Here is a 26,048-nt window from a genome sequence, read left to right as displayed (position 1 = left end):
GGGCTGGAACCCGAAGCCCAACGAGGCACGAGGAGCGAGGAGCTAGGAGAGCGGGGCGCCGAGGCTGCAGCGGCGGCGGGAGGGAGGGACTCGAGCGCGCCCCGCGGCCGCCACCCCAGTTCCCGGCAGCCTCGCCCCCTCATTCTGCAGGAGCCGGCCCGGGGGAGGGGTCCCCGGGCGGCGCCTGTCCCACCCTCGCCGCCCCAATCGCGCCGGCGCGCGGCGACAGGCACCGTGGGAACCCTGGCCCGTGCCCGCCGCGGTTCCATGCGGGCCTGGCCCCTGCGCGGGTGAAGCCGCGGCTCCCCGGAGCCCGCCCCGGCCGCGGCAGGACGAGCGAGCCAGTCGCGCCGCTCGGCGCCCCCTCCCTCTGGCGCCCGGGCCGTGGCCGGCGATGCCCGGTGAGGACCGGGGCGCGGAGGGCTGGGCTTCCCGGCGCGGTGCAGAGCGAGGCAGCGGCCTGGATGTGTGAAGCGTCCCCATGGCTCCGCAGGAGGCCAAGCCTCAGGGCTCAAGGGAAGCCGGGCCCGCGACGCGGGGGCGCGGGGGCCGGCCCGCGACGCGTGGGCTTGGTGGGGCAGGCTGGGGAGCCGCGCGCTGCACGGGCGTGAGGGGCCCCGGGGCCGGCGCGTCCCACGATGCGCCCCCGCGGCCACCGACGCTGCTGCTGGGACTCCTGCTGCTGGCGGCCCTCCTGGAGCACTGCCAGGCCGACCCCGGTAAGCGCTCGGCGGCGGGGCGTCCGCGGAGGTTTCTGGAAGAGCGGGGCGGCGGGTCGGGAACCACACCTGCCCGGGTGGCGGTGGAGGGGTATTGGCAGCACTGGCTCTGGGATTCTCTCTGCCCTTTGCTGCTGCAACTGCAGGCAAACTGTCAGAAATCCGTCTTTCGGGAAGGCACTTTGGGCGGGGAAGAAGGGCAATCACCTCTTCTTTTTTGGACAAGTTGTAGAACCTTCCTAGTGGTCCCGCAGGCACGCTTTATTTAGAGAAAGATGTGTGTTTAGGACGCCTTAAACGGGAAATGTATCATTAGAACACGTTTTAGGGTGGCGAAGCCCCTGGTATTTTGGGCTGTTGAGTGTCCACTTTGTCGTAACTGCATGAAATGGCTAGAGAGTTTTGGGCAATCCGCCTGTCGGCTTCCCAAATATCAACACAGTTCCTGTGTTGATAGCGGAACGCTTTTCTTTTGGGAAGGAAGTCTCTCCAATAATTGCTTGCACCTTGCAAAGGGATGCAGGCGCTCGTTAAGTATATAATCCACTGTTTGCAGGTTAGTTAAAAATAGTCATGCTTGGCTTTTAGACTTCAGCAATCCCCAGGAAATAGATTTCTGTAATTCCTTGGACAATTTTGAGAAATCTATTGTAAGTATTCTAGGTGGGGGTGGATTATTCTGCTAAGTGTGCTTCAAAACTTAGTGCAGTAAGCAATTGTCTTGGAAGTAAGAATGATTACTGCCTGCACTTGGAAAGGGCAGGCTTTTGTGTTTGTGATGAAATTCTGAGCTCTTGATACACTGCCTTATCAAGGAATATAGTTCTCACTTCAGATAATGTGTTCCTGTAGTTTTGCGTTTTTTAGCAAGGACTAATGACCTCTTCTTTTTCAGAGTGCCTCCTTCCCCAAATTAGATTACAATTCCTAATTGTAAGGGCCTGACATTGTTTTAGATAAGAGAGTTTTAGGTTAAAAATATTTCTCGTCTTCAGCAGCTTAATTCAGAGCCCATTTTCCTTCGATTGACTCACTTAAAGGGTCACTGACAGGTGGTGCTTGTGCTTGCAAGTTACTGTCAAAGAATTTTCTATTGTGATTATAGTGGTTACAAAGTTCAGGAATCTTTGGATGTGTGCCTCAGACTTGAGAAGAACCTCTGACGAATTTTAGCCCCCGATTTTTATGCCTGTAGCAGTTTTTAGTGATGTGTATTTGGCATAATTGTTAAAAGATAAGACCTGAGAAAGACCCGCGTAAATACCTTGGTATTCGTTGGCTCAGAAACATACATCCTGTTTTTGATTAAAGTATATCAAGTCCTTGGTCGTTTTTGTGAACTGCTTATGAGATATTTACTTTGGGATGATGTTCATTTGCTCAGCCATCTGTAATATGTGAAACTGGCTTTCATGTGTTGTTCCTGTTCAGCCTGATGTTGAGTGATTTCCTTGGATCAGTTTTGAATTTCTGATCTCCCTTCTGACCTTTGTACCTTGAGCCCTCTGAACCTCCCTGACTTTCCTTGGCTCCTCTTTCAGACCACCAGAGCCTGACTTAGGGGACCTTCTGATCCACATTGTTTGGGTTTGGCCCTGATGTCCTCTTTCTTTTTCCTTTCAGTGTGGTGGTCATGGGGATACGGGGCTGGGAAAGATGCTTTGATTACAATGATGATAAAAATCATTAAAGGTGATGTTCCTCCCCAAAGTCCTCTCCGTTTTACTCCATCTCGTCGGAGTGACTCGTTGCTTCCTCTGTGCATTTTGGATGCCCTTTCTGCTGTCCACCTTTATGACCAGCTTCCCGTGGTCCAGCCCACCTGTGGATCCACAGTCCACCTCGGCTCCACGGTTTTCTCTGGGTTTGCCACTGATTCAATTCCATGACTCAATGGAAGGGTTAATCACTGGGTTCCTTGTGTGTAATTCTTACCTCTTAACCTCCCACCTGCTCTCATTTGTTCTCTGATTTCCACGTGAGGCAGTTTCACATCAGGGTAGGTGAGTCCTGGGCCTAATGCAGGGCATCCTAAGGGATTTGTGGGAAGAAGCAGTGTCAGGAGGGAGGCAGGAGAATGAATGACAATTTCTGGGGACCTCTGACTTTCTGCAAACAACCTAATTGGGAACTTTTTCTGAGGAATCGCTGCGCTTGGGTGCTGCTACTCACTGCAGAATGCGTCCTACCCCGAGCTGTCTGAGATCTTACTCAAAGTGCTGGCTTGCTACAGTCCCGCCATTTACATGGCTGCTCTCCCTTGTTGTTTAAGGAAGGCTAAGCCAGTCATTTGCCTTGGTTGAAAAATGGGCAAACATAGATTTGTTTCTGGAAAATTCTGTGGCAAATGTTTAATACCTTCCTGTCCTGGAGACTGTGCAGTGTGTTCCCAGTCTACTTCCATCCACCCCACCCCAACCTCTTTTGCTTGAATATTCTAAAGGAATCAGAGTTCCTTCTCTTTTCCACGTAAAGAAAAGGCTGTTGTCATCTTCTTTGCCCTCCCTCAGACTCCTAACTTCCATCTCCGTCTTTCATCTTGCTCCCAGTCAGTAAGTTCTGTTTTGGATATGGGAGGTTGGTGTGGGAAAGAAGTTTCTTTGTAGTAGTGAGTACTGATACCCTCTATTCTCCTTGGCCATCCAGGCTCCAGGCAAAATGGTAGCGCTTAAATTTGACTTCACTCTCTTTTTAACTACTGAGCTTCCCTTCAGTTCACGTCAGTAAACATTTACTGTGTGCCTGTTATGTACAGGGATAGTGCTCATCTGTTCATGGGCAGCTACTCAATGTGACTGTCTGGGTCTCAGTTCTCTCATCTGGAAAATGGCGACAATAATAGTTCCAATCTCACTGGGTTCTTGTGAGGATTACATGAGTTAATGCATCTAAAGCATTTAAAATGCTTGGTATTTTAAATACTAAGTGCTTGGTATACAGTAAGTGCTCAATGAATGCTACCTGCTCTTTTAAAATGGCAGAAATAGATGGAATGTTTACCCTGTCTGAGCGCTGTGCAGGGGCAGGGGATACAGAAGTGAATAAGGATGAGGCAGTTTGTAGAAGTCCCTCAAGAAGAGGGCGATCAAGGCCCTTGCACTCTGTACCGTGTGATCAGAGCTAATGAGGGAATAGTTAATTCTGGGGGTGGGGGGGCCTTGAAGGATGAGTTGGGGGTGGCAGTGTTGATGGTGGCATTTCTGGCAGAAGAAAAGTGAAGGGTTCTTTGTGGTCAGAGCACAGGGCACTGGAGGGAGGAGTCCTCAGCACCCTCTCTGCACGCTGGAGCTTCCCTAGGCCCTTCTCTGCCGGCTGAAGGGCTCTGAGGGACTGTGTGCTTCTCCCTCCAACTTGTTAGTTCCTGATTTACCTTCATTTGCTTATTGCCTGTTACAATACCCAGCACAGAATAGGAATTTATTAAATTTTCAGTCTCTACACTCCTGTTTCTCCTGTTTCTGTTAGATGTTAGAATACAATCTCATTTAAATAATTCACAGTAAGTTGTGAAAGACTGCTTTATTAAGGGAATATATTTGCATGTTGATAGACGGTTTTGTTGATACCAAAGATTTTCTTCTGATTACATGGTCAATTTTAGCATCAGTGCCACATGGTGATGAGAAGATGAGCGTCAGTGCCATATATTCTGTTGTTTTGGGGTGGAGAGTTCTGTGGATATCTATCAGGTCCTCTTGATCCAGAGCTGAGTTCAGGTTCTGAATACTTCTATTAATGTTCTGTCTTGATGATCTGTCTAATATTGTCAGTGGGTGTTAAAGTCTCCCACTATTATTGTATGTGAGTTTAAGTCTCTTTGCAGGTCTCAAAGAACTTTGTAGGTCTCTGAGAGTTTTATGAATATGGGTACCCCTGCATTGGGCACATACATGTTTAGAATACTTAGCTCTTCTTGTTGAATTGATACCAAAGAATTTCTAATTTAGAACACAGTGTGGGGGGAGATAGTTTTGACCTAGGATGTCCTCCTTACCCCTCCCCAACCTTCCTGTACACATTGTCGACTTGCAGTGGAGTCTAGAACAGATTCAAGTTCATTTGTTCATTCATTCATTCCTTTATTCAATTTGTTTTGAATGCCTCAATATCCCGAGGTAACAGTAATGAACAAAAACAAGGCCTGTTCTCATCGGGATTAGAGAGAATGGGACCTGGTTTTGTTCATTACTGTTACCTCAGAATATTGAGCCCAGTGCCATCCAAATTTGACAGTGCTTACCAGTCATTTGAAGATCTTGTTGAAATGTGGATTCTGATTCAGTTGGTCTGAAATAAGGCCTGAGAGTCTGCATTGTTAACAAGCACTTGAGTAATGCTGACAATGCAAGTTTGTGGACCCCACTTTGAGAAAGAAGTGGCAATAAGCAAATACCTGTAGGTCGGGTGGTGGTCAGTTATATGGAGCAAAATAAATCAGGGTAGGGGATAGTGTCTTCACACATGGACTTGTCTAGATGGAGTGGTGAGAGGAGGCCTCTCTGAGGAGATGGCATTGAGTAGACCTAACAGTGGAAATCTGGGGGAAGAATATTCCAGGCTGGGGAAAGGCAAGTGCAAAGGCCTTGAGCAGAGATCGTGCTTGGGTTGTTTGAGGAACAGCAGGAATGCCAGTGTAGAATTGAATGAGCAAAGGGAGAGTAGTGAGAAGTGATGTTGAAGAGAGAGATGGGGCTGGATCCTATAGGACTTACTGGCCATGGTGATGGCTTGGTACTTTAGCTGGAATGAGATGGTCCGCCACTTGGAGCATCCAAACAGGAGGTGACATAATCTTACTTCGGTTTTAAAAGAATCACCCTGGCTGTTGTGGGGAGAAAAGTCTGTAAGGTCAAGTATGGAAGCCAGGAGATCAGGAAGGAAGCTGTTGTTGAAATCAATCTGCAGATGAAGATGGCTTAGAGCGGGTGGTAGCAGGAGAAGTGGTGAGAAGTGGTTAGATTTTGGACATCTGTTGAATATAGAGTTACTAGAATTATCTGGTGGATTAAATGGGTAGAAGAGAAAGAGAGGAATTGATATGGCTCCAAGGTCTTTGGCTCAAGCAACGGAGAAGATGAAGTTGCCATTAATTGAGACAGCAGTTCAGGTTTGGGGTAAGAAATAAAGAGTTCTTTTGGGGGTATGTAAAGCTTGAAATGTTTATTCAAGTGGACATGTCAGGGTGCTAGTTGAATAAAGTAGTCTGGAATTCTAGGGCGATAAAACGTCCTAAGGTATAATTTGGGAGCCATCATCATGGAAGTGAATAAGAAACCTAGAAAGTGAGTATGGAGAAGAGAGAGGGAGATGTGAGCAATGAACCTGGGATTACTGCAACATTCAGGGATTCAGGAAGAAGGGGACCAGCAAGAGATAGAGAAAAAAACAATAAGGCAGTAGGAAGAGAAGAAAGTGTATATGGTGTCCTGGGCACTAAGAGAAGAAAGTGATCAAGGAGGAGGGCGTGATCAGCTTGAACAGATGCTGCTGAGAGTGGAGTTAGATGGGCACTAGCAATGCATGTTGAATTTGGAGGTGAGAAGGTGGTTAGTGGCTCTGAGAGTGATGGGGATAAAAGTCTAACTGCAGATGGTTCAAGAGAGAAAGGAAAAAGAGGCATTGGAGGCAACACATAAGACAATTCTTCTGAAGTCTTTTCTCTAGAGAAAAGCAGAGTCAGGGGAGATGGGCCAAGGGAGGGTTAAGATGAGGTCTAAGTATATATGTTCACACTTCCTCATTTTTAAACATGAAAGACATATGACCAGAGTGGTTGATTTGGTGTTTTCCCCCAAATGTAGATGGCCCAATATATTTTGACTTTTCACTCTCAATATGATTAGTCCTTCAAAGATTCTTACAAGATGTCCCAGATCTTGCCTCCCATCTCATCCTTCCCATCCCCACAAAGTAAAGAAAATGTTCCTGAGGCCAGAGCACATGGTGCTGTAGGGAGGAGTCCCTGGCACCCTCTCCCTGCCCTGGGGCTTCCCCTGGCCCTCCTCATGGGCCTGAAGGGCTCTGAGGGGCTGGGGTGCTGCAGCATTTGGGGGTTCAGGGAGAAGGGGGACAAGCAAGAGACAGAGAAAATAACAAGGAGGTAGGAAAAGAAGAAAGTATACTAAATGTTAAAAGTACAGTGTTACTTGTACTTGGAAAAGTACAGTGTTACTGTACTTTTAATACTAGCCTAAAACAGAAGTTAGACATCCCCTTGCTGTCCCACATCCTTCCCTCAAACTGACCACCACCATGGAAGTTTCAGGTTCCTGAAATTCTGATGACTACCAGAGAATCTCTCAGAAGCTTACTTAGCTCAAGTCTCAAATTACTGGAATATGATCTGAGAATATTCAAAATGAATGTGCACACTTCCCTTTTCATTTTCATTAACCTTCAAGCCCATATTGTGGTTTTCTTTCTTTCTTTTTTTTTTTTTTAGACAAACAAAAACTCCACTCTTCTCCAGACAAAAATGAATAGTTGGAATGACCTTAAAACATTTTCGTTGCTTGACAACATATTAGAGGGGATTTCTAAACACACAGAGGGACACATTATTCTGGGTCATGGGATGGCTGCCATGGATGGTGACTCTCTTTGGGGACTTCAGGACCAAAGGAGCAGTTGGCAATCTGGGTGTTGTAAATGTCAGTTTTAGGAGCTGGTGGGAAGGTGGCAACTGAGTCATATTAATTCAGCAGTGTTTATCAAGCACCCAGCATGTGCCAGGTCCTTCACTAGATGCTGGGGGTGTAGTGAGAACAGGCCAGGCCTAGACCCTGCCTTCAGGCAGCCCGTAGTCCAGGACAAGAAACTCACTCGGGCAGGTGCAGTGGCAGGTGGGTAAAGTACTTCTATGAATTGGGTCAGGTTGGGGGATGTGGCAGGACAGCAAGTGCCTGTGTTGCTCCAAGAGGCGGCCACTGCTTAGTGGCAACCTGCATGGGACTGAGGCTCAGGGTGCCATAGTTCTGACTTCTCAACAAAAGGCAGATCTTTATTTAGAATCTTTTTGTTTTCAAATATCATCACCAATTAGTTCAGATTTCTAAAATGTCGTGCAGTACAAAGAGAACACACTCATCAGCCACCAGCTTTTTCTTCTTTTTTTAAAGTCAAGTTTATTAAGGTGTAATTTACATACAGTGAAATTCATCCTTTGTAGGTGTACTGCATGATGAGTTTTGACAAAAGTGTACAATCATGCGTCCACCACCACCATCCAGATATAGAACATTTCTGTAACCCCAAAAAGTTCCCTCTTGCCCCTTGCAGTTGATCCACTCCCCCCAACACACCCAGTGCCTGGAAACCACTAATGTATTTTCCATCCGTGTAGTTTTGCCTTTCCCAGAAGGTCACAGAAATGGAATTGTACCATATGTAACATTTTGCATCTGGCTTCTTTCACTTAGCATAATGCTCTTGAAAATCGTCCATGTCATTGCATCAATCACTGATTCCGTTCTTTTTATTGCAGAATAGTATTCCTTTGCACCACAGTTTGCTTATTCATTCAGCAGTTGATGGACATTTGGATTGTTTCCAGTTTATGACACGAAAGTCTTTCTGTGGGCAGTTTTCATTCCTTTTGGGTAAATGCCTAGGGGTAGGATTGCTCGGTCATGTGTTAGGGACATGTTTCGCCTTATAAGAAACTGCCAAACTCTTTTTCAAAGTAACTATACAGTTTTGCATTCTCATTAGCAATGTATGAGAGTTCTAGTTGTTCCTCTGTATCCTCACTGGCACTTGGTATTGTCAGCTTTTTTTTCCCTTTTAATTTAGATTTCAGCCATTCTAATAGTTGTTCAATGGTATCTCATTCCAGTTTCAGTTTACGTTTCTCTAATTACTAATAATTTTATTGTTGCATATCTTTTCATGTTCTTACTTCCCATCTATATGTCTACTTTCAAGTGTCTGTTAATGTATTTTGCCCATTTAAAAAATTGGATTGTTTTGTTTTTACTGAGCTTTGAGCTTTCTTTATATAGTCTAGATACAAGTCTTTTATCAGATAGGTGTCTTGCAAATATGTGGCTTGTCTTTTCATTTTATTAACAGTTTTTTTTTTTTTAAAGGAGAGAAGTTTTAAATTTAGATTAACTCTATCAACTTTTCAATTTAAGATTTGTGTTTTTTGTGTCCTAGCATAGAAATTGCCTACTGTGTGCCAAGGTCACAAATATCTGTGATTTCATCTAGAAGTTTTGTATTTTTATTTTTACTTTTAGGTCTGTGATCCATCTTATGTTAATATTTGTGTGTGGTGCAAAGTAAGAGTCAAGGTTAATTTTTTTATATGGATATTTAATTGTTCTAGCACCACTTATTGAAAAGACTATCCTTGGTCCGTTGACTTACCTTGGTACCATATATGTCTAGGTTTATTTCTGGATTCTAGTATGTTCTGTTGATCTGTACTTCTCTCCATATGCCAGTATAACACTGTCTTGATTTCTCTAGCTCAGGGTTTCTTAGCGTCAGCACTATTAACATTTTGGGTTCAATGGTTCTTTGTTGTGGACGCCTGTCCTGTGCATTAGAAGTTTAGCAGTATTTCTGACTGCCTAGTAGATGTCAGTAACTCCCCTCATTCTTAGTTGTGACAACCAAAAATGTTTCCAGACGTTGCTAAATGTCCCCCTGGGGAGTAAAATTGGCCTCAATTGAGTTCCACTGCTTTAGTTCTGTAGTAAGTCTTAAAATCAGATGGTGTGAGTATTCTTTATTCTTTTAAAAATCTTTTTGGCTATTCTAGGTCTTATGCTTTCTATACAGATTTTAGTATCTTCTTGTCAATTTCTATTTAAAAAGCCTGTTGGATTTTTGATTGGAATTTATTTGAATCTAGACCATTAGAGATTGTTATCTTAATGGTATTTTTAAATTTTAATCCATGAACATATCTCTCTCCATTTACTTAGGTATTCTTTCTTTTCTATCATCAATGTTTTATAGTTTTCAATATACAAATTTGTACATACATTTTTCATGTTTTTCAGTCCTTGGCAAACAGTAATATAAAAATTTCATTGTTAGTATATAGAAATATGATTTTAAAAACCTTATATCATGTGACCCTCCTAAACTCATTTTAGTTCTAGTAGCTTTTTATAGAATCTTCGGGACTTTTCTAAATAGAAAATCATGTTAATCTGTGAATAAAGACACTTCTCGTTCTTTCAAATCTGTAAGGCTTTTATTTATTTTTCTTGCCTTATTGTACTGGCTAGAACTTCTAGTACTTTGCTGAATAGAAATAGGGAGAGTGGACATCCTTGCCTTGATCCTGGCTTTGGAGGAAAATATCAGTCTTTCTCTAAAGTATGACGTTGGCTATAGTTTTGATTTTGTTCCACAGAGGCCCTTTATCAGGGTGAGGAATTTTTATCATGACTGGTTATCAGATTTTGGCAAATGCTTTCTCTTTGTCTGTTGAGATGATCACAGGGTTTATCTTTAGTTTGTAAAAGGACAACTTTTTGCAAACTAAAGAAATTCCTGGCCAGGTGTGGAGGCTCATGCCTGTAATCCCAGCACTTTGGGAGACCAAGGCGGGAGGATCACGTAATGTCAGAAGTTCGAGACCAGCCTGGCCAACGTGGTGAAACCCTGTCTCTACTAAAAATACAAAAAAATTAGCTGGGCATAGCGGTGGGTGCTCGTAATCTCAGCTCCTCAGGAGGCTGAGGCAGGAGAATCACTTGAACCCAGGAGGCAGAGGTTGCAGTGAGCGGAGATCACACCACTGCACCAGCCTGGGTGACAAGAGCGAGACTCCATCTCAAAAAAAGAAAAGAAATTCCTAACAATGGCCAGGCCTTGGTTTCACGTTCATGAGGGGCGTTGGTGTGTACCTTTGTTTTGCTAAAAGGTATGGTCTGGTTTTGTTGTAAGAGTAGTGCTGCTCTATAAAATAATAGGGGCCAGATGCAGTGGCTCATGCCTGTAATCCCAACACTTTGGGAGCCCAAGGAGGGTGGATCACTTGAGGCATGAATTCAAGACAGGCTATTCAACATGATGAAACCCCGTCTCTACTAAAAATAGAAAAATTAGCCGGATATGGTAGCAGATGCCTATAGTCCCAGCTACTTGGGAGGCCGAAGCATGAGAAAACCCAGGAGACAGAGGTTGCAGTGAGTTGGGATTGTGCCACTGCACTCCAGCCTGGGTGACAAAGCAAGACTCTGTCTCAAAAATAAAAGATAAATAAAATAAAATAATAGGGAAGTATTCCACTTCTGCTTTATGGACGTGTTTGTACATAACGATTTCTCCTTTAAGGCCCGTGGGCTTACAGATGAGATTGAAGATCCCTCGAGGAATTATTTAGTAAAATAAAAAGTATCAGGTACCTCTAGTTCATTTTCTCATTCTATTTTATTTTATTTTATTTTATTTTTTGAGATGGAGTCTCACTCTGTTGTCCAGGTTGGAGTGCAGTGGCACAATCTTGGCTTACTGCAGTCTTCACCTCCAAGGTTCAGGCAATTGTCCTGCCTCAGCCTCCCAAGTAGCTGGGACTACAGGCATGTGCCACTGTACCCAGCTAATTTTTGTATTTTTAGTAGAGACAGGGTTTCACCATGTTGTCCAGGCTGGTCTCAAACTCCTGACCTCAAGTAATCTGCCAGCCTCAGCCTCCCAAAGTGCTGGGATTACAGGCATGAACTACCGTTCCTGGCCCATTTTCTCTTTCTCAGAGCTACCAGCAGATACTACTTTGGTTTAAGGTCTAGGGAAAACAGCCTGGGTGAGGGAAAATCGCATTGGATGCGTTCAGGAGACTGAGGTCACCCCTGGCTGTTACTTACCAAATCATTTCACTTTTCAGGGCTTTTGTTTTCTTATCTATGGATAAGAGCCTCAAGATCTTCCCTTCTCCCCGCATCCCCCGGCAGTGCCTTTGCAAGCCATAAGCAGATGTTTTGGTGGAGTTCCACCATCTGCATTTCCTGCTTCTTCCTACATTAGCAGCCAAGCCCAGCTACGGATTTTCATTCTGAAAAGGGAAGAGTTTTCCCACAGTTTGCTGTCATAGTTCCAATGTGAGGCCCAGATAAATATAGGCCTAACTTCGATCTTCATTGGATTTAAAAAAATTATGAAAGTAATATATACTTTATTAAATTCAAACAATACTCAGGTAGATGCAGTAAAATGCAAAAGGCCCTGTTGGCCTTGTGTATTAATCCACTCTCATGCTACTATAAAGAACTGCCGGAGACTGAGTAATTTATAAAGGAAAGAAGTTTAATTGACTCACAGTTCCACATGGCTGGGGAGGCCTCAGGAAAGTTACAATCATGGCAGAAGGGAAAGCAAACACATCCTTCTTCATATGATGGCAGGAAAGAAAAGTGCCAAATGAAGTGGGGAGATCCCTTATAAAACCATTAGATCTTGTAAGAACTCACTATCACAAGAATAGCATGGGGGTAACTGCCCCCATGATTCAGTTACCTCCCACTGAGTCCCTTCCACAACACATGGGGATTATGGGAAATACAATTCAAGGTGTGATTTGGGTGGAGACACAGCCAAACCTTATCGCCTTGCTATTCCTTAGAGTCGTGCTGTCAAGCAAGTGTGATGGATCCTTTCAGACCTCTTCATACAAATATTTATATCCATAGACGTAGCCTCACTTAATTTTTTTTAAGATATAAAGGGTATATTATTTAGCAACTTGCTTTTTCCCGTTAACACTGTATCATGACCCTCTTTCCATGCTAACTAAATTGTGTCCTGAGAGAACTTGAACTTCTGTTAGAAACAGGGAAGGACCTTTTGTTATAAAAGAGAATAGCTTTAACAACACAGGTCAGATTCAAAGCTAGAGTTAAAATACCTCCTTAGACAATTCTGCCCATTTTCCTTTACTCCCTGGCTTCCTTCCCTAGATGATACTTCTGCAGACATTTAAGAAAAATCATGGGCCCTTTTAAACACCACATAGAATGGGGACAAACTCATGTTTTAAGCAATCCTGTAGATATAAATAAGGCCAAGTAGCTGCCTCAAGCATAGGCCAAGGTCGCTGCTGCACCTGCCTCCTGTTCACTCAGGCGCGGCTTTGCCCAAGTGTCCTAACCACAAGAGGTGAATTCGATTTAGATTGAGATTTATATATGTTAAATCTATTCTTAGCTAGAAATAAAATCTCCTGACGTCAGACACACAAAATGGTTTTGGTATTTATGCAGTTCAAGTAAATGGGGAAGCCTAGAATACTTCTAACTTCAGTCTTCCCACATGAAATATGGAATGAAGTATCTAGAATGAAACTGGGACTCCCAGACCTGTCTGCCTACCTCTGTCCCTAGTAATGAATGCCGGTCCCCTGTCGCTTGCCTTTTTATTTACCAGGTGTCAACAGCAAACCCAAGAAGTCTGAAGAAAAATGAGAAGTGTGAGAAGAAAATGTGTTGAAATTAACAGTGTGGTTTATAAGTTCTTGTTGAAAAGGGATGAATAAAAATATCTCCAGATCGAAATAGGAACACTTTTACACTGTTGGTGGGATTGTAAACTAGTTCAACCATTATGGAAAACAGTATGGCAATTCCTCAGGGATCTAGAACTAGATGTACCATATGACCCAGCCATCCCACTACTGGGTATATACCCAAAGGATTGTAAATCATGCTGCTATAAAGACACATGCACACGTATGTTTATTGCGGCACTATTCACAATAGTAAAGACTTGGAATCAACCCAAATGTCCATCTGTGACAGACTGGATTAAGAAAATGTGGCACATATACACCATGGAATATTATGCAGCCATAAAAAAGGATGAGTTTGCATCCTTTGTAGGGACATGGATGCAGCTGGAAACCATCATTCTTAGCAAACTATCACAAGAAGAGAAAACCAAACACCGCATGTTCTCACTCATAGGTGGGAACTGAACAATGAGATCACTTGGACTCGGGAAGGGGAACATCACACATCGGGGCCTATCATGGGGAGGGGGGTGGGGGGAGGGATTGCATTGGGAGTTATACCTGATATAAATGACGAATTGATGGGTGCTGACGAGTTGATGGGTGCAGCACACCAACAGGGCACAAGTATACATATGTAACAAACCTGCACGTTATGCACATGTACCCTAGAACTTAAAGTATAATAAAAAATAAATAAAAGAAAAAAATAAATAAATAAATGTAAAAAACAAAAAAATCTCCAGATCTGTATCCTTCATTATCAGTTAAGAAGTCTTTGTTTTGAAAAGAATGGGAGGACCAGTCTTCGGAGCATTATTTTGAATATAATTAACCTGGGTGAAAGTGTGTTAAAAAATCAGCATCCTAGAACTGTCTTCGGCAATTTCCTGTTATTATCTTATTAATACTGGAGATGGACATATGAATCAAGCTGGTGAACCCTACAGAAACTGAGCCTTTTTTTTTCCAGTTGGGTGGGGAATATTTCTCTAGTCTCTAGTCCAGCAATAAACACATTTTAAGCAAGTGTTTTCCATTCTTGTGACCAATGTGATATCTTTACTTTTCCCTGCAGAGATAACAGTCTCCAGAGTTTGGTACAACAGCTCACGGTTGTCGAAGCTTTCAGTTTCTTCCTAGTTGAATCTCACACTACTCCTAAGAGAGGGCTGAGGAAGTGATTTGCTAACGGTCACACATTGCTCCAGGGATTTGCACATTATTCTATGATTCAGGGGACAGATCACCTAGCTGCACAACTAAAACTAGCTCCAGTATGAGGATTCAGGCCACGGGGGAATCCCAGGTGACATATTTGTAATAGGAATGAAATATAACCAGGCCACGTGGATGCTATAATTAATTGATAGAAATAACAGCTAATAGTTTTGAGCATTTACTGTTTGTATCAGCTCATTTGATTCTCATGCCAACCCTATGAAGTAGGTTCTGCTATTATCCCCATGTTTCAGAAGAGAGAACTGAGGCACAGAATAACATAACACTAACTGGTTCAGTGTCTCCCAGCTAACTGGCAGAGTAGAGATTGGAACCCAGGCAGTTCGATTCCAGAGCTCACCCTCTGCGTCATGATATCGCCCTCCAGGATATTAAGAGGCTAAGGTTACTGGCTGTGCATCTCCTGTTCCCAGTGCCTCTTCTTCCTATGGCCCAGTTCATCCTTCTGCCTCTTTCTGGAGACTGACTTTTTCTGCTTCCCCATAGCTTCTTGGTTCCCCCAACAATAAACCTTGCACGGGGCTTTTCACTTGCTGTGGTGCTCACTGCAGCCAGAGTAGGCAAGGCTCTTTAGTTTAAACGCCCACCATCAAGACTGTGTCCCAGTTCCACATTCGCATGAGGGAGAATGAAGCTGCTGCAGTCTGGCCAGTGGAGTTAGGGAATCTACCGCTCATCAGTTCAGCAGAGGCCAGAGGAGAAGGGGCACATGGTATAAACATGCCTTCTTAGCCTGATCCACCTTTTACCATGGCCTCGGTAGAGGTCAGTTTTAAATAAGGTCAGTTTGGAGGGCAAAGTTCTAAACATTTGTCTCCTCCCTCAGAGCAGTAAAAGACAACTTCACATGTTGGTAAGCTTGTTCTGTGGAAGATAACAATGACAGGTGGCCTGCTTGATAGTGTTGGCCAATTTTCCTGGTATAAATATTCCCACCATGGCTGATTTCAAGCTACTAACATGATAATGGAGTTGGGAAGTGATGCCTCAACTGGCTCAGCTCTGATGTGACCCGGCCCTGGCACACCAATGCTCCTATCCATATTTGGGCTAGAGGCAGGAAAGCTTCCACAGTGAGTGCACGATGTCTCCAAGGAGTTTGAAACCTAGGCTTCACAGGCCAGTCAACTAGTTGCATTTATAATTATGTAAAAGGGAATAAGATTTCAAGGTAGAGTGGATAGGAGTCAGATTTGCTGCGTGCAGTCTAAAACAGCTTCAAACACTGTATATAGTCCCAGTGGTACAACCTAGTAGGCACTCAGCGATGCTTTATAAAAACTTGCAATTTCCTGTGATTATGGTGTCTCACTTGTGACATATAATTAACTCTTTCACTGATTTTTAAGATGTCAGACCTAATTTTCTTGAATGAGCATTGGTTTGGTTCTCTGATACAGAAAGGTGTAATTTTTCCTTGCTTCCAGATGTCAGCAGCTCCTCCTCCTTTGCTGTCATCATGTCATCATGTTTCAAACCTAGGGATGCGAAGTCCACGTGATAGCCTGGTAGCCCACATCTTTCAGTTGGATACACATTATTAGTCTCAATTGGAGGCTTTTATTTATGATCATAAGGCCATCTCTCAGTTCATGTAATTATGCTAAAAACCAAGAGAGTCATGTGACTGCCACTTCCGATGGCGTATCTGGTGCCTTAGCAGATCTCAAGGCCTGTCTGATCGGCTCTTTTCATTTGCACATCTGAGAAGGAGACTGGGAGTCTTGGCTTCAGCGCTCTACTTAAGATTCTGCCGACATTCCCCATCTTTCCTCCTGATGTGAGGACGTTGCTAACCTTGACCAGCTCTCACAACGGGTCGTGTTGGCCACTGGGAGATGCAGGGAGGAAGTGTCAACAGTGTAGATCTCTCACCCTCCTTAGACGTGGAACTCCCAGTGTCCTACTGATGGAAGGTCAGTGTCTTTACCTATAAAAATAGCACAATTAATTTATTCTTTTAATTTCCCATGGGGCATAGCAAGAGAAAAAATTTTACAAGATTCTTCCTTCACGTTTTATTGAAGATTTGTCCTAGTTTGTGAATATGTTGACTTCTGAATAAGAAGACTAACATTTATGAGACAGCTATTATTATGTTAGTCACTGGATCAAGGGTTTAATCTTATTGAGTCCTCATGACAACACTGTCAGATAGTTCTTGCCCGTTTTGCTTGGAGGAAGTTGAGATGGAGAGAACATGTAAAAACCATCTTGCCTAAGGGCACATTGCTTGTAAGTAGTGGAGCTGAGATTTGAAACTAGATCTGATTACAATGTAAAGATATTGTAAGTTATACAGTGCAGTCCTTCCCTGCCCACCCAACATTTTATGAAATTTTCAAACACACAGAAAAGTAGAAAGAACAATAGTAAACACCCCTATACCTACCATCTAAATGGTGCAATTAACATTTTGCTTTATGATCTATCTGTCTGTCCCACTATCCATCAGTACATCTTATTTTTGATGTATTCAGAGTAAGTTGCAGACATCAGTACCTGTCACCCCTAAATACTTTAGCATGCATGTCATTGATTAGGGTTCAGTATTTGTGTGTGACTCTTCTTTGAGGTAAATTTTACATACAATGAAATACAAAACTCTTACGTACATATTCTTGAGTTTTTACAAATGTATACACCTGTGTATCCCAAATCCCTGTCAAGATATAGCATGTGACCATGACCCCAATAAGTCAGTTTTCTTTTGCCCTTCTGCAGGCATTCCCAGCTCTTCTCACTCACCCCATCCAATCCAAGCAACCATGGTTTGATTTTGTTTTCCACCATAGTTTAGTTTTTATATCACACAGTTAAAAAACAACCAAATTGCCACTTTTCTTTGTTCTGCAGCAAAAGATAAAAGTGAGTATCTATCCTGTGTGTACAGTAAAGATCTATCACTCCAAGACAATTAGTTTCCTTACAGTTGTGATATACCATGCAGTCTTAAATAGTGGTGTCTGTTGTTTCCAAATTGATTTTCCTTAATATATATTAATTCGGACAGTATTTATTAGGCACCTGTGAGTGGCAGGCACTGGGCTCCCCCTTTATAGTATTTTCATTGTTAACCACATACTTATTTATGACATTAGTCAGCCACTCCCATGAATAAGTATGACTGCTAACAGAGGGGAAGCCAAAGGTGCCAGGGGGAGACTGGAGGAAGGGGCCCACCTTGGCAAGTGAGGAGAAAGGTTAGGGAAGGCTTTCCTGAGAAAGTGACGTTTGAGGCCAACGTCTGTTACAGAAGGAGGAATAGGAGATAACCAAGTAGGGATGGGGGCCAGTGGAGAAGTGGGAACTGTCCTCTGTGTTGGGAAGGACTGTGATTCATTCCTAAACCACAGAGAAGGTCGTGTGGATGGTGGGCAGAAGTGGAGGGGAGTGTGAGTAGTGAACGAGAGGTAGCAGGACCAACATCACCAGGAGACAGACTGTGGCCTTTATCTTCAGAGCAATGGGAAGCCATTGCATGGTTTAAACTAAAAGAGTGACCTTGACATTCAGTTATCTAACCAATTGAGTTGGATGAAGAAGAGGCATGGATGGTGTGTTCTGGAATTATAGTGAAAATTAAACACCAACAACATGAAACTTCCAAATTTTAGGAGAGCCCTAATTTGCATTATGAATCCTACACAGATTTTCTGATTCCTCCTATGGTTTTTCTCCCTGGTCTATGTGGCGGCCCAGGCAATGACAGTGACTAATAAACATCCTCTGTGCCTCCAGCTTTTGCCCCACTCTGTCCTCCCATTTTCACTGCCTCCATTTCTTTGTCTCCTTCGCTCCTTAACTCACTCCGTTTCCATCCTTCGTGGGAAGGAAAAAGGATGCTATCAGTCACCAGTGCTTGCCCGACTGCTGAATCCTGGGGCAGTTATCTAATCCCCTTTGCTCTGTGACTCTCTAGATCCTCCTGGGGTAGCTTCTTTCAGACTCATGGATTTAGCAATCACTAATGTACTGTTGGTGCAAAAAACACTCAGCTCTCTCTTGAGGATGAGACTTATGCCCAAGCAATTTATTGGACATCTCTACCCACGGCTACTGACAAGTCAGCATTTCTCCCTCAAAGGGAACTCTTCGCCCCCTGAGTCTGACTCCTTATTCTGTATTTCCTCTGTATTACCTCTTTCACTGAGTATGACCACCACCTGTTTGTTAGAGCCCAAAATCTGACAAATGTTCTAGATTCTTGGTTTTTTTTTTTTTTCACCCCGTTGTTGGAGCCGGCAATCTGAGAATTGTTCTAGATTGCTTTTTAGTTCATCATTTAGTTGGCTGTTACATTTTGCTGATATCATTTCTTTTTTTTTTTTTTCTTTTTTTCTGAGACAGTGTCTTACTCTGTCGCCCAGGCTGGAATGCAGGGGTATGATCTCGGCTCACTGCAACCTCTGCCTCCCAGGTTCAAGCGATTCTCCCACCTTAGCCTCCTGAGTAGCTGGGACTACAGGCATGTGCCAACATATCTGCGTAATTTTTGTCTTTATTAATTTTTTTATAGACTCAGAGTTTCTCCATGTTGCCCAGACTGGTCTTGAACTCCCGGGCTCAAGTGATCTGCCTGTCTCAGCCTCCCAAAGTGCTGGGATTACAGGTGTGAGCCACTGGGCCCAGCTGCTGATTGCATTTCTGAACACTCTCATAATTCTGACAATTTTCTGTCTTTGCTGCCTTATTTGAGACTCTTCCTCCTTTTGGTCCATGTTCTTACCAAAGCTGCATCTCCTAATTGGCCCCCCTGCCTCTAGTCTTGCCCCCTTTAAACCAGCCTCGTCCTCCAGCCAGAGATTCTTACAAAATATAAATTGGCCCAAATCTTTTGTCAGCTCCTCATAACTCAGTTTGACTTCATTGCTTAGCAATCTGGGTCCTTTATGAATGTACCACCTGCAGCTCACACCTGCTACTATAGCCAGGCTTGCAGTTTCCCCTGAGCCCTTTGTGCCCTTTACATATTCTTCTTTCTGCCTGGGAAGCCCGTCCCAGCCTTGTCTGCATGATTAGCATCTGCACTTCTTCAAAACTCAACTCAAGTGTTAGGCCTACAGGCAGCCTTCCCTGGCATGCACTCTGCCCTCTGCCTTAGGAGTTAGATGCCGTCTTCTCTGCTTCTGTCTCTTGGGCCATGCTTGAGGTCTCCTGGCCTGTCTCCTTCCTCAGACTGTGAACTTGTCAGAGCAGTGGTTCTCAAAAGGTAATCCTGGGTACAACGGGGTCCTGGAAACCCCTTCACAACTGTGGTCAATGTGTTAAAAACTATTTTGGTGATAAGTGAGGACACACACGGTTATTAGCCATGTCTATTAGAAGAAACAATGAGCTGAGTAGCTAGTGGGACAACTTGCTTAGAGAAAGAGGGAAGAAGATACTATGAAGTCAAGCCAGCACTAAGGAACAACCGAGGCACACTGCCTCTCGGGCATAGAAGACAATGTTCAGGAAGAAGAGCAGGAAGCAGTGCTACTTACACCGTGGAAAGGTGGGATAAGTGTGGAGTCGGTTTAAGGTCTAGGGTACGAAGGTGCGCAGACAACCGAGAAAACTTGAGAGCCACTCTCTTAAAAGCTGGGATCATGTCTTATTTGTCTTAGCACAGGGTCTTGCACATGCATAATAGACACAGGATAACTGTGGTGTATGTAAAGGAAGGAAGAGAATCTCCTGGTATGTTCTCACAGTACCTATGAAAACCTGTTGTGTTGTTCTTTAAACCTTTTTTTGGCCACTCTGCCTACAAGTATACATGGATAGCACAGCACTAGTGGTGGGATGGAGTACAGGCATCACAAGCCAGGTACTAACTTCTCTCCACAGATGGGTTTTCAAAAATTAAACACTTGTGGCTGGGCGCAATGGCTCACACCTGTAATCCCAGCACTTTGAGAGGCCGAGACAGGAGGATCACTTGAACCCTGAAATTTGAAAGCAGCCTGGGCAACATGGCGAGGCCCCCTTCCTACCAAAAACTAAAAATTAGCTTGGTGTGGTGGTGTGCACCTGTAGTCCTAGCTACTAGGGAGGATGAGGTGGGAGGATCACTTGAGCCCAGGAGGCAGAGGCTGTAGTGAGCTGAGATCATGCCACTACACGCCAGCCTGGACAACACAGCCAGACCCTAACTCATAAATAATAAAGAAGTAAATAAACACTTGTCAAACAAAATGAAACATCACTTAAAAATCAAGAGCTTTTCCATTAAAAAATCAGGATTTCTAAGTTCTCTTGAAATAGTCAGAAGCTTAACCATACTGATCCTGTATTTCTGGATGGCCACACTTGGCTGAAGCTTAGTAGTGGTGCCTCTTTTAGACAGGGCATCTGTCACGGCTCCCGTTTGTCCCATTTCACTCTCATATTGGCTGCGATGAGCTAACTGTGGTAACAAACCAACCCCCAAATCTACAATGGCTTAAAGCCAAAGAAGTTTATTTCTCACTCACATAAAGACAAAATGAGTGTTCCTGATGGGCAGAGAGCTCTCTTTAAAGCAGCGATTCGGGGACCCAGGGTCCTTCCATGTTGTGGCTTTGCCATATTCAGTCTGTGGCTCCCAAGGCTGCCCTGCTTATCTGCGTGCAGCAGATGGAAGCAGACAGAGTAACAGGTCCCTAAGTGATGTGTAGCATTCTGTGCACATTCCATGAATTAGTGCTCTGTGACTTGGCCATAGTGACCTGCTGGGAGAGGCTGGGACATGTAATCTTAGAGTGGGCCCAGAAAGTAGAGGTAATGGGTTTGGTGAACAGCCAGCTGTTACCTGACCCAATTTATTTCTTTCATCTAATTGGCCCCTTTGGCATGTGAGTTTGCAGTCCCTGCTTTCAACAGCAACAGGCTTTGGAGACAAGGAAACCTAGGTTCAAATCACTGTAATGTCAACTCTAGCAGGGCAGGAACTTAATCTGTTTTGTTCACTGCCTAGAGTGGTCTCTGGCACACAGTAGGTGCTCAATAAGTCTTTGTTGATTATATGAATGATTTCTTTCTGCCCCTAGCAATAATAATAGCTAACACTTAAAGTTCATAATGTGCTTAACTCTGTTAGTAGGTTGGGTGCTGTCTCAGGAAAAAGGTGCTAAGATTTGAACACCCATAGGGTAAATGTGAAAATTATTTTCTTTTTCTCTTCTCTCTAATTTTCACGATGTTTCTGGAACTCTCTTTAATCGGTATATTGATGAGAAAATGCAACATATTTTTCATATTTTAGAAGGCTTTCTAAAATGTGAAAAGAAGGCTATTTCTTTAACATATTTTAGAAAGAAGGCTTTATTTTTTATTTCCTTGGTTTTTGGAGAACAGGTGGTATTTGGTTACGTGAGTAAGGAGAAAATGTAACATGTTTTATTATTGGCTGACTGCTAGGGTGAAAAAAACAGCTGTTTTCAACTTCTTGTAGTTTTGGTAGACAAATGGTTGTTACCTCAAGATAAGATTTTTTTTTCCTGTATGTAGTAAATTCTGATTAAATTGGACTCAATTGTACTTCAAGTGGGTTGTAGTCTGCTGTCTTCTGTTTGGCAAAAAAGTTAGCATTCTTTTTTTTTTTTTGAGATGGAGTCTTGCTCTGTCGCCCAGGCTGGAGTGCAGTGGTGCAATCTCGGCTCACTACAAGCTCTGCTTCCCAGGTTCACGCCATTCTCCTGCCTCAGCCTCCCAAGTAGCTGGGACTACAGGCGCCCGCCACCACGTCCTTCTAATTTTTTTGTATTTTTAGTAGAGTCAGGGTTTCACCGTGTTAGCCAGGATGGTCTCAATCTCCTGACCTCGTGATCTGCCTGCCTTGGCCTCCCAAAGTGCTGGGATTACAGACGTGAGCCACCGCGCCCTACCAAGTTAGTGTTATTTTCAAAGCCACCTTGACATCTTTTCGCCGTACTCAGCATGGAGGGCAGAAGGTCCAATAGTTTTCCTGCAGTTTGAGGTCCTGACAGTGGTACATGCGAAGTGCAATTTCTTTGTTGTTATTGTTGTGACTTTCTGATTTATTTGGGGGCAGATTTGAGGTTAACTGGAAGGAATTGATTGTATTTTTTTCTTTCCCCATGGGAATACAAGTAAAATTCCTCATACCTTGTTATCCCTGGTGTTGTGTCTTTGCTAGTTATTATGGGACCAGATAGCCTGAAGACCTCACATAGAGCAACTTAAGGTGACAGCACCCATGTTCCAGGCAGCAGGAAGTGAATTACCTTTACATGAAGTATGTCCTATTAGAGGACCATCGGACCATTGGAACCCCATCTTTCCCTCAATTGAAGGGGGCTACTGGAGTTGCTGGAGCTTAGCTGCAGGTCTCTCCCAGATGCTGCCTGAATCCCTTTTGCCAGAAAAAGATCCATGAGAAGATTGAAAACTACAATAAAAATAGTGATGTATAAACACATAACTAAAATAAATAGATTACTACAATATTTGCAGAAGTATTGTGAGAGGAAGAGATTAATGTGGATTATGCTGGTAGAATTTATAGTGAGTTGGGTTAATCGGAAGGAGGACCTTGAATAGAGATTGAATGCAGAAAGTTTGACTTGACGGGGTCTGGCATCCTTCTCATGCCCTGGGTAACTCGGACACAGCCTAAAGTAGGTAGAGTGGGAGGGACTCAGCTGAACTTATTCTTCTACTTCCTTTAACTTATCAATAGCATTAACTTTCTTTTCTCTCTCTCTCTCTCTCTCTCTCTCTCTCTCTCTCTCTCTCTGTCTCTGTCTCTCTGTCTCTGTCTCTCTCTAAAAGCTTCCAAAAACTGACTGGGCATGGTAGCCAGCACTTTGGGAGGCTGAGGCGGGCAGATCACCTGAGGTCAGGAGTTTGAGACCAGCCTGGCCAACATGATGAAACCCTGTCTCTATAGAAAATAGAAAAATTAGCAGGGCATTGTGGTGCACGCCTGTAGTCCCAGCTACTCGGGGACTTTTTAAAAAATATTTTTTGAACAATATTAACATATGATGTTACTATTTAATAGCCAACCACCAAGCCAGGTACAGTGGCTCACATCTGTAATCCCAGCACTTTGGGAGTCTGAGGCAGGCAGATCACTTGAGGTCAGGAGTTTAAGGCAGGCAGATCACTTGAGGCAGGAGAATCGTTTGAACCCGGGAGGCAGAGGTTGCAGTGAGCCGAGATTGTGCCATGGCACTCCAGCCTTGGTGACTAAGTGAGACTCTGTGTCGAAAAAAAAAAAATCCAAAAAAAAAAATCCAGCCTGGGAGTGCAGTGACCCAGTCTCTGCTCACTGCAACCTCCACCTCCTGGGTTCAAGTAAGTCTCCTGCCTCAACCTCCTAGGTAGCTGGGATTATAGGTGTGCACCACCATGCCTGGCTAATTTTTGTATTTTTAGTAGAGACAGGGTTTCACCATGTTGACCAGGCTGGTCTCGAACTCCTGACCTCAAGTGATCAATCTGCTTTGGCTTCCCAAAGTGCTGGGATTACAGGTGTGAGTTACCATGCCCGGCCCAGGTAGTGTTTGTAATGTCATGAGATTTTTGTGTTTTGGGGTGGAGAGAAGGGGAACGCTTTTCTCCTCTATTCTAAATTGTGCTGGTTTATTGCCGGGCAACCAAAGAAGAACTGCTAGAAGATAAATCAAATGTCCTCTTTAGAATTCTGTTCTCATTAATCCCAGGGGTGGTGGTATATGCAGTTTTTATCCTCTGTTAGTTTTCTCTTTCAGATAAGATAAAATTCTTGTAAGTCCCCAAGCTTTCCTGGTGGCGGAGACTCCAGGAGATGAGCTGGCCATCTGGTGAAATGGACATCACCTCCTACACAGAGGCATCTCCCATGGTGGAATGTCATCCAAAGGGCCATGGTTCTGAATCCCCCAGCTCTGCCTGCTGCCCACTGGCCATCTGTTCCCCCTCACCCTCCAGGGTTTGTTTTGGCTTTGCACGCTGACTGATGATCTTTTCTGAGTCACCTGTGCCCACCTTGGGCTTTTTTTTTTTTTTTAAATCCCTTCCCAAGCCTTGGAAATGGTTCCAGATCATACTCACTCAGTTTTGTGAATTCAGAAGGACGAAGATGAAGAAGATCGGAGGAGATGGTCATCTTTGGGTCAGATTCTTGTAGCACTCTGCTTCTCTTTGTTGTGGCACCTCCACTTCGTGGGTTCAGCTTTTTAGCTAACAGTGTTGTGAAGCCAGCCCTTGCTAGAAAGGAGCTGACTCCGCTCATACTGATGGGAAATTGACTTTTAATTCCTTACCAGTAAGTTGCTTATCTCAAGCCATCTTTAAGAAAGGTGTTTAATAACATGTTCAATGTTTCTTATTAATAGAAAAATAATTTCTAGAACAGTCTTGTTAGCTTCTGACCTTTCACGTACAGCACATCTTTAAGAATCATTGGTACTTAAAAACGTATACAAATCAACCCATCACATATTTACAAAACATGCATAATGTGTTAAGTAAGACCAATGCTAGGTAAGGTTCCCAAAGTGATACCAGTAGTACTTTGAAGGAATATAAGTAAGGACAGGGTTGCATGAAAATAGGTAATTGAATATGAAAGCTTAAGTATCCAGGCACAAAATAAGTGGTACAGAGAATAAATGAACTGGGCTACCAAATATAGCACCCACTTTACCCTGGGTTACAATGGGAATGGACTGCTGGTGTCCCTAATGCTAAGAACTTGCCTGAAATAACTTCTACTGAGTGTCTGTGACTTGGGACCTCATGGTCTAGGATAATGCTAGGGATCTTCTGGGAACTTCTGAGTCATTGATTTTTACCAGAGCAGGTCTTAGAGAATCATGTGCCAGCAACAGAATCTTCTAAAGCAAAGTTGGCATTTTGCTTCCGAAATATATTCTTACCCACAGCACATAGTAGAAATTGTGGATTAAAATTATCTTAAAACTGTTCTTACTCGAATTGCCTACAACTGTAGAATGTCTTTACTGAAAACCTCTATTTCATCTAAGTTATAGTAATAGTAATAGTTTCCACTTATTCTGCCAGCATTTCCCATGATCCAGACACTGTGCAGGTTGCCTGAGTTGCTTATATGGCATTTAATCTTCACAGACCTCTTATGAGGTAAGAACTATTATTATCCACATTTTGCAAATGGGGAAGCTAAGGCTTAGAGAAGTGATACAACTTGCCCAGGACCACATAGCATTAGTGTTGGATCTGTCCTTCTGAACCCAAGGCCTATGCTCCTGTCCACTGCTAAGCTAAATGCTCTCCATGACTGTATCTGCCTTTCCTCTGCCCCGTGAGCTCCATCCCAGGTCTAAGGATGGGGTGAAGCAATTATGTCTGATGGGCATATATTGCTGTGGGCATTACAGAGGCCTTTCACGTCTGCTGTCTCTGTAGTATGATCTGGCCACAAAGGGTGAAGGTGCGAAAGTGTGGCTATGGTTCATATTATATGTAAATAAAAAAATATATCTCATATGATATATATTATATATTAATATGGTATATATAAATGCATTATATTTACTATATTTATATAATGTATTTATATATAAAATATATATAAAATATGATAAAATGTTCTAACACCTTCAAATATATGTATGTATACTTGGTGCCACTGCACTCTAACCTGGAATTATATATATATTTATACATGTTAC

At 43.5% G+C, this 26,048-nt stretch overlaps 1 protein-coding gene across 1 annotated transcript in view; it reads left to right on the top strand.

The window, feature by feature from the left end:
• The first annotated feature begins 352 nt into the window (after positions 1-352).
• KIAA1549L (KIAA1549 like) overlaps positions 353-26,048 on the top strand; it is a 301,627-nt gene continuing 275,931 nt past the window's right edge. The window contains exon 1 of the mRNA XM_033205636.1: positions 353-719. Coding sequence (XP_033061527.1) covers positions 482-719 — 238 coding nt within the window. The 5' untranslated portion in view covers positions 353-481. The remainder of the gene's footprint in view (positions 720-26,048) is intronic.

The sequence above is a fragment of the Trachypithecus francoisi genome, unplaced genomic scaffold (genome assembly GCF_009764315.1).
Source record: "Trachypithecus francoisi isolate TF-2019V2 unplaced genomic scaffold, Tfra_2.0 Lachesis_group8, whole genome shotgun sequence".
NCBI classification, from domain to species: domain Eukaryota; kingdom Metazoa; phylum Chordata; class Mammalia; order Primates; family Cercopithecidae; genus Trachypithecus; species Trachypithecus francoisi.
Note: the sequence above shows the minus strand (reverse complement) of the source record. Positions and strands in the feature narration are given on the sequence as shown.